Below are 12925 nucleotides of genomic sequence, written 5' to 3'. Positions count from 1 at the left end.
CACTAATTGACATGCATTTCTTTGGCAGATGGTTTCATCCAAAGGTGTCAGTTCATCAGTTTAGTATAATTGGTTGCCATATAGAGATGGGCCAACTTCCAGGACAGTAAAAGTCTGCATGTCTGAAACAGAAGCAGAACTCCATGGCAACTACATTCCTCCTCCTACTCACAATACCTAACTACTTGGCTCATGCTCAAGAAAAGTTCAAGCTCCAGGGTGTTGGCGGTACTGCTACAGTTACAAAGATTCATTACCAGACACTTTTCATAAGAAATATACATGTACAGACAAATCCATCACAGTCTCTGGAGGAAAAAAACAGATCCATCAATGATGGAGCAATTCAACTAGAAGAATGCATTGATCCTTAACAGTACAAACATACCAAAATGGCAACTGGGCAGTTAACTTTGAAGTTCACATGTAAGTCTGGCAAATCTACCACCTAGCATGACTGAATGCCACAGGGTGATTTTGTTTTTTAAAGCAGCATACAGCCCAAGTCTATAACCTCATGGCTGGGGCATAGCCACAAGGGGGCCTGCGGGTCTAGGCCACCTAATTTACATGTCTGGCCACCCCAGATTTCTGATTGCTTTGAATGACAAAAAAAAAGAACTGATATTTATTTATGCATGTATATTATTGTAATTATTATTTTTATATATATTAATATTATATTATTATTACTGCCTCAGGGTCCCACAAACTCTCATCATGGATATGATATGAACAGAACTCTTACTTCTATCTAGCCATCTTAATACAAAAATTTACTTTTGTTGTGAAATGTATAATTTGGTGTATCTTTCGTGAACGTCCCGCCTCTTTAAGCTTTACCACGCCCCTTTCTACGCGAATGCATGGCGGGAGAAACTAATGTAGGAAGTAGGATAGTTTTCGTGTTTTAGCAAGTTTTCATCAGGATAAATCAATTGGTTGTGAAAAGTTACTGTACTTCTGACTACAGATAAAATTGACATGGATCAAAATGCTTTCACCGAAGTAAAAGGTTGGACAAAAACGAAGGAGGCTATTGCAGATTTTCGTAAACTTTTGCTCTGTTCAAGATGGTAGGGAGCTTCTGTCCTGTATTGTTTACTTGTCTATGCCAGCTGACTTAACAAATATTAGCTAACTAACATTTAAATTGTACTTTACAGTTTGAAACTCATGAACGAACCAGTGTGCCTCGGAATTTGCGAACACATGCTATGCCGGTAAGGAGCTCTTTAAAACATACTTAGCCAGCAAACTCAGATACGATGTGTTTGAAATCGGATGTTGTATAGTACATACATAGGCCTACTGTTATTTGGCATTATTTAATATTATCCACTGTAATGCTGTTACACTACTGCACTTGCTAAATGCACTTTTGTATGTCACTGTAGTATGTGATACTGTTCTGCTAAACGAATACATGTTAATGTAAGCTAATGATTGACTGAATTTGCCTCATGTCAGTCACATCATCACGATGTGTACACATATGTACTTTAACAGGTCAATAAGAATCATTCAGTGCAGGTGGTGTTTTTTTCTAGTCGTGAGTTACCTTAAATTGACAGCTAGTCACGCATCCTGTTTTAGGTCTTGTGCTGGTCCTCAAGCTGGAGCTGGCTGTGTGGTTTGTCACAGCCCTGCCTGGGTGAAGGATATCCAGATCAACAGGCAGCTTAGCAACATCACAGACCTCTTCCGCAGTTTGGACTCCCTGCTCAACCCCACAGAGAACTCAGGTAGTTTACACGCCAATCAATCTTCAACCAGGCCGTAAAGAATTCCCTGTTAAATATTAAAGAATTGGTTATATACCTTGCTAAATCAGCTCTCCATCCATTGATTCATACTCTGCTTGGTTTGTCCCCCCAGGTTAAGCTCTGATTGATATTATTAACATGTCACCTCAGAATCGTTTTTTCCTTATCACCCTTTCAGCCGGCTGGTAATGACAGTAATTATGCAATGCAATTAGTTAGCGATGGTGGTGTTCAACTCTAAGTTTGAGCCTTTGACAGAGAGTGCGATGTAGCGGTTTTATGCAATGCCTACAGGCTGACAGTTATATAAGGCTTGAATGGGTCTGACAATTACAGACTAGGCAGTAGATCAGCCGTGTGTGACGTTCTGGAGACAATTGCTGGCCTTGACTGTCACATAATCTGATTATATATGTATAAATAAAAGAAATAATAATACCAGGTCTTAATGCTTGCTTCAGTGATGTGCTGTCATGTTTGGGTTACTCACTCTTTTGCGTGTTCTCATTGTAGATCCCTCTCCTGTTGAGCTTCAAACGCAGTCTTCAAATTCTGTCTTGAAGCAAAAGAAAAACTACAAGATATGGTTCAGTCCTCGCAGCCGTAAGGTCCGTTGCCGCATGGAGAACCGCACTGACGCTGATCTCTGTGCATCAGGCACTGGCACGCCCGAGAAACCTACCTCGACATCGTCCGAGATGACCACAACCGAGTCTAAAGACCTGTCCATCTACAACTTCAATTCCTCCTCCCAAGACTCCGACCCTTCCTCTCCCAAAAGAGGCAAAGGGGTTGTTAGCAGAAAAAGGAAATCGCAAAATGCATTCAGAACACCTGCTGCAGGTGGGAACAAGCCAACCACTCGCAAGCAGACCAAGCAGGCTTTCAAAAGGAACAGGCTGGAGGCCATTAACCAGCAGTGGGGGATTGGGAGTGGGGGAGAGACCCAAGGGGAGAAGGTCAGTTCAGGAGAGGGAGACCACATGTCCAACAAGAGGGTCTCCTTCCTAAGCCCTGCTATCTTATCAGATGAGGTGCAGCCGGAACCCCCTCAAGGAGAATCCATAGTCCTCAGCCCCAGTAGAAGCATCCTGAAGGGGGCTCAGACAGAAAACGGTGTCCACACATCTGATGACCAAGACCAGTCCAGTCAGAGTCCACTTACCAGCCCATTTTCACTGGTTAACCTGTCCAAAAGTCCCAAATCAAGCCAGAGAACAGTGGAAAAGGACCTTCCCCGCTCTCCTAAGATCACCCCCAAGAGGGCCAGAGTGGCAGAACGAGGCAGAGCTTCGCAGAGCACCCCAAAGCGCCCCAGGGCTTCGACCAGCCAGGGTCGACGTCCAGAAGGCCAGAGGACACCAGTCCAGCCGTCTCCACGCTCCCCAACCAGCCCCAACCAGGGAAGGATGACTAGAAATGCCAGAGGAGCCCTGAGAGGGAGCCCAGGTTCCCCGGCCTCCGTGGGGAAGCGCTCCCCAGGTACCCCAGGTGGGTCTGGGGGAAAGTCTCCCCAGAGCAGCCCTGCTATCATGAAGAGGAACTTCAAGGGAGAGACGCCTCTGCATCTGGCTGCTATAAAGGTCTGGGAGTTTAGCCTAATGGGAGATTAAGAGTAGAATAATGGAGAGGAGTTGCTAGCTGTGTCTATCGAAATATCATTGACTTATGCATAGGTGGCGACCTATTATGCGTAGGAGTAATGCCGTCTTTAATTGGATGGCTAATGAGTCTCATGATCAAGGGGACATGAGGGAGGATGTATAAAGCCATTTTTATGTTACAATTTGGTTGTGATTCCACTAAACGCCTTGTACATCTAGCTTGAGCTGGCTAGTATAAATCTCCCCTAGCTGAGATTCCTCTCCGATGGCCCATCTCACTCTTTAGATGATCAGACAGCCTTCCCAACCCTGTGAGAATACCCGGCTTTCTATAATCCCTGTAAACATGGTTGTAATCCCTGCTTGGAGCCCATACAAGGTAATCAATGTCCCTGTGCTGGGAGTGATTGATAACGGCAGTTCCAGGCTGGTCTTGGATCAGCTCCCAGGCCCGGAGGGGCCTGTTCACATGTCCCCAGTACTGACCCCAGACCTCTGGTCTCCCATTCACAGGGGGAGGTGGAGGCTGTGAAGGAGCTGTTGGAGCAGGGAGCCGACCCTAACTTGAAAGACAACGCAGGCTGGACACCACTGGTGAGTCAGTTCTCATTCAGTCCGTAGAGAAGCACTCTGCTTGTGTCTGGCCTTTCCACACAATGAAGGGAGACAGCCCGACTTGTGCCGCCGTCTCAGCTATGCTGATACAGTTTAGAGGAATTCTCCCCTGACCCCACCCCTCACACACACACACACACACACACACACACACACACACACACACACACACACAGCATGTCTGCTCTCCTACCACAAACGTGTCGGTCTGAGAAGGGTTCATAAAACTCCAACTCTGCATAATGGATTGTCCAGAGAAATATCGACACTGGCTCTTGACTCCCTCTCTCTGTGGTAATATCATTTTTTGTAGAACACTCTATTTTATTGACCGTGTGTAAATGATATGTGCATACTGATGGGGCCTAGCAGTATGCCCTGGTGTAGCGCATGTTTGACCATAGATGAACATGGTTAACTGGCAGAAGGTCTGACTTTGTTGTTGAACCTCCAGCCCTGTCCGTTTGTCATCTCAAGCCACCCAGGATGACGTTGAAGACTCATGTTAAAAACCAATACAACTTCTCATGCTCACCATAGCCTTATTGCACGAATGCACTTTCCTTGAAACGAAATGGCAACATTTAACGTAGTCTTCGCATAACATCAGAAGGGGCTGGGGCACTGTTGTGCCACCTTCTAAAATGTACTTAAAAGATAACGTTAAGTACATTAATGTAACAGAGCATAAAAACAAATAAATGCTTTTGACATTATTTAGGGGTTCAATGTTTTAATGTAGGTACATTTTTGATAGCTGGATGTAGTTGGAAGTGACACCGACTGAGCAGACTTCTGGCCCTGTGTTGCAGCACGAGGCGTGTAACCTGGGCCACCAGCCCGTGGTGGAGGTGCTGCTGAGGGAAGGCGCTCTGCTCAACACCCCGGGCTACGAGAATGACTCGCCCCTGCACGACGCAGCCAGGAACGGCCACACGGGCATCGCCTGGCTGCTGCTGGAACACGGAGCATCTCAGAGTGTGCTGTCAGTACCTCACACACACACACACAATCTCCCACACCACACATACACACATACTCGGCTTTCTTCTTCTGTGTCTAGCAGTCAGCTTTACAGATAGATAAATGTCTGAGTAACCCAGAGCAATTGTCGCCGCACAAAGTGTTCACCTGTGTTGAAAATCATTTTGAGAAAAGAGATGCATTTGACTGTAGCTCGCTCATAAACAGCAAGCCATAAATAAGGCATTCCATGTCATCGAATTAACGGGTTGCCTAGCGATAAGAACTGCAGTCCAACAGAGACAAAGTGTAGTCCTTTGTATTGACTAGAAACGGTTTGAGTGAGACGGCTGTATGACGTTGAAACGTGGAGTCGCTTCCATGTTGCGGCCATCTCGGGCCGTGAGTAATCACTCTGAGTGGCCGTGACGCTTTTAAAATGTGATGTTAACGGATCGTTCCTTCAGTTCAGACGGTGACACCGATTGGGCGGACGACGAACCAGCCACGTGACCTCAGCGTGCAATACCTGCGAGGCATGAACTGATGCACTCTTGAGATGTCGGCGGGGAGGAATAGGACACCTCCTCTAATTACAGATGATAGACGGAAAGTGGTTTTGGGGCGAAGGAAAGGAACAGTCGGCGCTGTCTTTCCACTCTCAATCTTTTTTCCCCCCCCTCTTCCCATTCCACTTTGTGATCCCGCCCTCCCTTCCGTTCAGCTCATCATGGTGATGGCCTCTAGTGGGTGGGGGGCACCCCCAGCCTTGGCGACTGACGCCGGCGTGGCAGATTTCCTCAGGTTGGCCCTGCTACTCATCTGCAAGGCAAAACAGACAGGGACTGGCCCAATCTGTCATGACGCCGCAAGACAAATGCAATCCTTCCCCATCTCACGCAATCAATTCATTTCCCCAAAGTCTCCTTTACACACACACACACACACACACGCAGCTGCAGACACATACACACACAAACACACACACACACACAAATCCTAGCTCTCTTAGTCACAAATCATTTCCTTGAAGGCTGTGTTGGAGTTGGGCAGAGAGCTATGGATCTGCCAGGGCCATCTCTAATGGATTGATTGGCACACAGTGCCGAGCTCCATGGGGAATGTTGATTTCATTGTCATGTCCAGCATGAGGTCTTTGAGGGGCCGCTGGTTTCCTTACTGTTTATATGCTCTAGCCTTGGATCCTCGGACACCTTTTCCATCTGAGAAATGAAAGCTGTCCCCTTTTCTTTGTCTACAAGTATAGATATGGACAGATACATGAGGGGTATTATATTCAGTCGCCGCTGTAGTAGAAAGTGCCCTATCTCAAACACACCCGCACACACACGATCATAAGTGTTTCCAACAAACTCCACCTCCCCTGCACAATTTAAAAAGGTTTCACACTTTACTTTTATTTAGATATTCTGTTGGTGTTCTGCTGCGTAAACCAAAGAGATGCATTTCTTTTCATGGTGTGTTTGTGTGTGGGATGAGGAGGGGGAGGGGGGGGGGGGTTGAATCCAAATGAAATATTTTATGGACCAGTGGACCTATTAATTGTACCCCAGGTGTTATCTTTGCTGACGCCTAATCTTTCAGACCCAACACGCGGTGGTTTTCCCCTCCTTCTCTTCTCATCCCTCTCTTCCTCTCTTCTGCTCTTCATACAAGAAGGTGATGTGTTCCTGCTCTGTGCTGCCTCCTGCGCGCAGTACCCTACATATCTAACACTCGCCTTGTCAACTACATCATATTAAGCCTGTGTGCAGTGAATTCCAACTGTCTCCGTTTACAGTGATTCCCTGTGTAGGCTTTCGCACTCTTTATTTGTTACCCGAGACGTGATCATGTCAGTGGAAGTGAAACCCGGGATGCACAGGTTCTGTCTCCCACGCACACCTATCGGGCCATTTGCAGTCTAGTCAGGATTCTCCTGGTCCGTGTGAGTCTGATCTGAGAGGGGCTGTGTCTTTGCTCCTGGCAGGAATATGTTTGGACTGCGACCTGTGGATTGCGCTGGGAGCCCAGAGATGCAGGCTGTGTTTGAAGCAGCTTCTAAAGAACCCCGCCCGCCTCTCGCCCCACTCAGTCCTCTGCCCAGTCTCTGCAAGGTACCGTTGACCATCAAATGCAGGACACGGACTAGCTCCTCGTCAAATGCACTGTCCTAAGTATGGCAGATCATTCCTCTTAGTCATATAATTCAGCCCAAATCGAGTCAGTGGATAGTGGTTTGTATCTTGCTGTACTTGATGAAGGTTTGTAAGACTGGGCTTAATCTGTGTCTATATACTGGCTCGTACTAAAATAGATGTTACCATAGAACTTACGTTTACCTCCAGTCTGGCATACTGGCTCTTAGGATCATAGATAACTGTATTATTGATTTGTATCTACCGTGCGTCTGATGTATAGGTGTCTGATGGCGTGAGCAGGGATGAGCGTGTTGTGGTTCTGGCCAGCAAGCTGTCCAAGTCGCAGCACATTCGCCTGACCAAACTGAGCCAGAGCCTGGGAGGGGCCGAGGTCGACTCGTTCTCCAGCTCAGGTACCGTACCAGTCCACCTGAAACACACTGGGGTTTCTTCTTCTTAGTCGTGTCTCCGTCGCATGTTCCCTGGTCACTCCTCACAGATGGAGGCGATGATCCTCCCCCCCCCCCCGCTACTCGTGGAGCTTTGCAAATGACAGCAATAACAGGAAATGCCCGAGTTGTTTCGCTGCCGTCTCGTAATGGCAGTAGGGAACAGCAAAAAGGGGAAATCATTGAAGGGATGGCTCATGGGCCATTTGGGACTGTTGTCAAAGTGAAGAATAAACAGTGTTCAAACGAAACGGAAAAGGGTGGTTTGTAGCCGCTCTCAGAATGTAACTGGAGGGCTTATGGTGAAATGCTGTGTGGGAATTGTTCATATTTAAACTGGAGCTACTGTGTCTAGCATGCAAACATCCAAATTGAGCCTGCAGATATAATTAAGGTCATTCTGCAGCTGTCAGCCCAAGAGCTCTTTTGACTGAAGAGGCAATAAGCCTTCATTTAATTTTTGATTACAATTCTGTCACATTGTTTAAGCCATGGCGAGAGGAGCGGCTTCCAACAAGTGTAACTATCACTCAGAACAAAGGCACAAACAAACATTTATATGTTTCTAATAAATCCCTCCTACCTTCACACACAATTGCCTAGAAAAAAATAAAATAATAATATAATGTAAGGCGTATGATATGTATGTGAAAACGAACCACATTCAGAGCACATTCATCTGTATGTTGCTGTCGACGACAAACAGAGCACTCTTCAAAGTGTGCCGTGGAACTCCTGGGAATGGTGAACTCCGTGACCACGTGTTCATACAGTCTTGCTTCTCTCCTCCTTCTCCAGTGACCCACGTGGTCGTGCCAGACGGGCCGATGCCCACCACCCTGACGACCCTGCTGGGCATCCTTAGTGGCTGCTGGGTCCTCGGGTTCAGCTGTGAGTATCCCTCCATCACCAATCACCCAAACACAGCTAGTCCGTCTAACTGTCATTTGGATGCACTGGCTTCTGGAAATCAAGGATTTCTTACACGCTATGGATTTTCTACAGGCTTATATTAGTTAACATATGCAAATAGGAAATGTTTCATTCATCCCACATTTACACAGAATAGGTTACAGCAGGAAAACAAATACATTATAGAAATGCAGATATGATATTTAGGAACAAATAGAAAGATGGAATACATAAACATATAATAAGGCAGTAGCTGATCTGCTGATTGTGATTAACATGAGTCAAATCATCCATAAGGCTGTATGATGAAGTATGGGCACTATGATGGAGCTACAGCCTCGTGTTTAGCCTTCCTGCTCTGTCTACACAGAGCCGAGCTAGATCATTTGAGCAACAAGCAGTTGCTAATACAAGGCCAGTGTGTGCATGCGTCAAAAACACTTGACTGTTTGAAAAGCAAGGAAAGAAGGACGTTAGGGCAATTCTATTGACCTTAGAGGTACTCAGAGAATGAATGAATCAGTCTTCGTTAATGCGTGATTTGTTTGAAGATTCTTAAAAAAAAAGAAAATCCTGCAATGACAATTCACTATTCTCTTGACTATTTCCTTGCAATCTTTGCATCCGTTTCCCAGCAAAGCAATCCTCAAAATATTCACAGGCGGTCAGCTGTTTGACAGTCTCTTCTCTTTCCTTGAAGTCGTCTGGCAGCTCTGTGTCGCCCTGTCCGTCTCCTTGACTTTTGAGTGTGCGCGTGTTTCGTTTTTTTTCCCCTTTTCGAGAGCGGTTAGATTGTTCTCTTCTCTACACGGCGGATGAACACTTGACACAGCTCGTCTGCCCTCAGAGAGTGGGGCTCCCTCGCTCTGTGTCCTTTCCGCCCGCACGCCCACCCTGCCCTCGTTCACGCTTTCTCTCTTCCTCCGTCTCGCTCCGTGCTGCCCACCCTCTCTTCGCTTCAGAGGCCTCGGTGGCGCTGTCTGTTTCCATTCCGGGCAGGCCACAGCGCTCACTGTGGGAATGCAGAAGAGAATCACTACCCACCCCCCTTCCCTCCTGTCCTCCCACCTTCAAGAATCTAATTAGCTGATATGCTAATGGCAGTTCATGGTGACGTGGGGCTTAACGAGCAGGCCGTATCGTCCGGAGCGAGAGCCGGATTAACCCCCGGTATCTGTTCCCCCTGCCTGGGCCCCCACGATGGGGGCTCTCCAAATGAAAGCTCTAATTAAGAGGAACCACAAAATGTAATTACGCCCCCTGACTGCTTGTGTGTGTGTGTGTGTACCATTCACTCCTTGTTTAAGGACTTCTGTACCTCTGCTGAGTTTACACATGTTGTAATTAGTTGTGTCACCATACTAGACAGGCACAACTGCATGGGAAAAGCACTCAAACACACACACTCATGTTGATTATGATCTGACACATGGCAGGGCTATTAAGTGGGTTACCCTGCAGATTCTTGAGGGAGATTTTCCAAGTCAGAACATCCAGAAATGGGAAGTTCAGAGCAACAACCCTGTTAACTATATAATATGAAAGATAGGATATGTGGTTGCACGCTTTGGAAATGTTCGACACAACCGGTTCACTTATGTAAACTGTAGCTGGGTTTTTAACATTCCATGTCCTTCTGGAACTTTCCTGCTACCTTTTCTCTCCTAGGGGTGGAGAAGAGCCTGCAGGCTGGCAGCTGGGCTGAGGAGAGCGAACACGAGGCAGAAGGGCCTCAGCGCAGCCGCATGAACAGGCGGAGCCTGGTGAGACACACCCGCCCAGTGCAGATTTCGTCTTTTTTGGGAGGGAGGGGGGGGGGGGGTGGACACAAGAACCCATAGTTCAGTGGAATGGAAGCAATCAACCTGAAAACTGAAGAGTTCCAGAGGAACAATTGAGTTTGTTGATGCACTTCATAGCAGCCGTTTGGTGCCTGGATTCCGGCCTGCTAAGCAGCCTAGTGCCGGCCAAGTGGTTTGGAGGCAGAACTGCAGTGTTACCAGTAAAAGTTGGCATTGAAACAAAGTCATTACCGCGCTCTTCTCGATGCTTGTGTAAGGACTGTGGTGACTTGGGGATTTAGCATTTAGACTGAATCTTAGTCGAACCTGTTTTTGGCTGCGGGCACTTTTGAATGATTAACATCTTTTTAAACTTGGTGAGATGAGATACCTTACCGTTCGCTTTTCCTAATGTGCAAGAGTCTGTCACATCAGATCATTTTATACAAAACTGAAAAAAAAATTAACAGCACTATTGCTTGTTATGCCATTTTAACTCCTCTCTCTCTCTCTCTCTCTCTCTCGCACGCTCCCACTCTCTCTCGCACGCACGCTCCCACTCAAAACGCACCCATCCAGCTGCCCCCGCTGTTCGACGGCTGTTTCTTCTTCTTCCTGGGCTCCTTTAAGACCCCCCCCAGGCAGGTGCTGCTGCAGCTGGTCAGAGAGGGAGGGGGCCAGGTGCTGAGCAGGCATCCCAAGCCCCACAGTGATGTCACACAGACCCTGAACGCTGCAGCCTACCATGCCCTGCCAGGGTCGGACCAGGCCCTCTGCACCCAGTACATCATCTACGACCCCCAGGGGTCCTACAAGCCGCCCAGAGTGCGCCTGGGGAAGGTGTGGTCCGCCCCCTCCTCCTGGATCATCAACTGTGTCTCAGCTTTCCAGCTGCTCCCTGTCTCCTGAGGTGTGGACCTGCTGCCTGGGTCTTGGACCTGCTACCTGGGGCTTGGACCTGCTACCTGGGGCTTGGACCTGCTACCTGGGGCTTGGACCTGCTACCTGGGGCTTAGACCTGCTACCTGGGCCTTGGACCTGCTACCTGGGGCTTAGACCTGCTACCTGGGGCTTGGACCTGCTACCTGGGGCTTGGACCTGCTACCTGGGGCTTGGACCTGCTACCTGGGCCTTGGACCTGCTACCTGGGGCTTAGACCTGCTACCTGGGGCTTGGACCTGCTACCTGGGGCTTGGACCTGCTACCTGGGGCTTGGAGCTTCCAGACTTCCACCATACACTTTGTGCCTAGCTCTTCAAATAACTGGGAAATGTGTTTCTGGAAGCTTCTATCCTGGCTGCACAATAATGACAGCTCATATGAAACATTCACAGTCCTTTTCTGTGGTTTAATAAATGGGAACTATCTAACTCAGTGTGCTTTAATTATTTACAGTAGACTAGTGCTTAAGGCATGTTGGTCTTCATTTTGAATGTTTTTCCGATTTGTGACTTCCTTATTTCTGTGTGACAATGTTGGCCACATAATGAAAGCAAGAGTTTCAATGAAGCTGCACAAAAACCGTACAATGGAATGCCCTTAAAAAAATAATTAGTCATGTTTTGTTACAATTAAGTTGCAATTAATGTTTTTGTCAAGCAGTGCTTTTTACTGGATGGAAAATATAGCATTTCCATCTCCAACTCCAACACCAGAAATACTTAATGTAATTGGGAATGACTGGGTTATTTAGTTCATAACTCCTTGCTTTTAAAACAAACAAAGCCTCTGCCTCAAAAGATCGACTCAGGGCAAATAGGAGGAGCTGAACGTGAAAGCAGTGCAATTAATCGTCCAGTCACCAACTTGGCACCCACTTTGGAAAAGAAACAAACAAGTTTTCTTTTCCTTTTCTCTCTGCGAGGAGATGTGGGGAGCAAAGTGCCCTCCCCAGTGGTGAACGCTGCAGATTTCTGGCCCTGCCTTCCCTGAGGTCTTCCCCTGGCCGTCTCCCAAGACGCCGTTTTCAATGGGATTAGTCAGGGATGCTAATTGCTATTGATTGCTGCATGCTGCATTAAATTGCTTCCCCCTTTTCCCATCCAAGGAGAGAGGCAATTAGTGGTGCGGACAGAAGCTCTGCCTCAGTCTGACTGGTAATGAATTGGAATGTGAAATGAACCTGTGTGTAGAGATCCCTTATTCACTTCAGTCCACTATGCACAGGCACTACCAGGCTCCTTGTAACTCATGCTGGGCTGAAGGTAACGTAATACGGTGGACTGTCAATGTGTTATTTCCTGGATGTCTCTGAATAGTCTTTCTCTGTACAAGGTCAATACCCATGCCAGAGCACATGGGTTTGTACTACTAGCCTCTGTAAGCTGAGGTTTGACTTGAGCGAGCAGGATTCTGACAGCTTCTATTGGTCTGTACCCAGGTGGGCAGTGCATTCAGCCAACATGGTGGCCCCTGGTGCACCTGTCTACTGTATAGCCTGGTGTACAACCCAACATGTTCATAGGTAATTCAGGATTTGTCAATGCTGAAGGTTTGTAGTATCTGCTATTGGTGTGTTCACTTGGTGAGTGTGTAGCTACCCGGGAAGCAGCGGGTAAAATAACTCTTCTGTGCAAGAGGGGTGGTATGAAGGAAATAAATCAACTCACACTTGCGGAATAACACTTCTTTTCCAGTCTATTTAACAAAATAGTTTTTGTCTTCATAAATAGTACGTTTTTTTTTTTTTTCACC

The 12925-nt window shown here is 47.2% G+C and overlaps 1 protein-coding gene across 1 annotated transcript; it reads left to right on the top strand.

The window, feature by feature from the left end:
• Positions 1-841: 841 nt before the first annotated feature.
• bard1 (BRCA1 associated RING domain 1) lies at positions 842-11444 on the top strand. The gene is made up of 11 exons (XM_047046576.1): positions 842-1076; positions 1167-1223; positions 1597-1745; positions 2280-3349; positions 3884-3964; positions 4798-4970; positions 6939-7065; positions 7370-7502; positions 8337-8429; positions 10119-10213; positions 10811-11444. The coding sequence occupies exons 1-11, from the start codon at positions 985-987 to the stop codon at positions 11138-11140; spliced, it is 2400 nt and encodes a 799-aa protein (XP_046902532.1). The 5' UTR covers positions 842-984; the 3' UTR covers positions 11141-11444.
• The last annotated feature ends 1481 nt before the right edge of the window (positions 11445-12925 follow it).

Source organism: Hypomesus transpacificus, chromosome 23 (genome assembly GCF_021917145.1).
Source record: "Hypomesus transpacificus isolate Combined female chromosome 23, fHypTra1, whole genome shotgun sequence".
Classification (NCBI taxonomy): Eukaryota; Metazoa; Chordata; class Actinopteri; order Osmeriformes; family Osmeridae; genus Hypomesus; species Hypomesus transpacificus.
The sequence above is the reverse complement of the archived record's forward strand: the minus strand, read 5'-3'. Positions and strand labels throughout refer to the sequence as shown.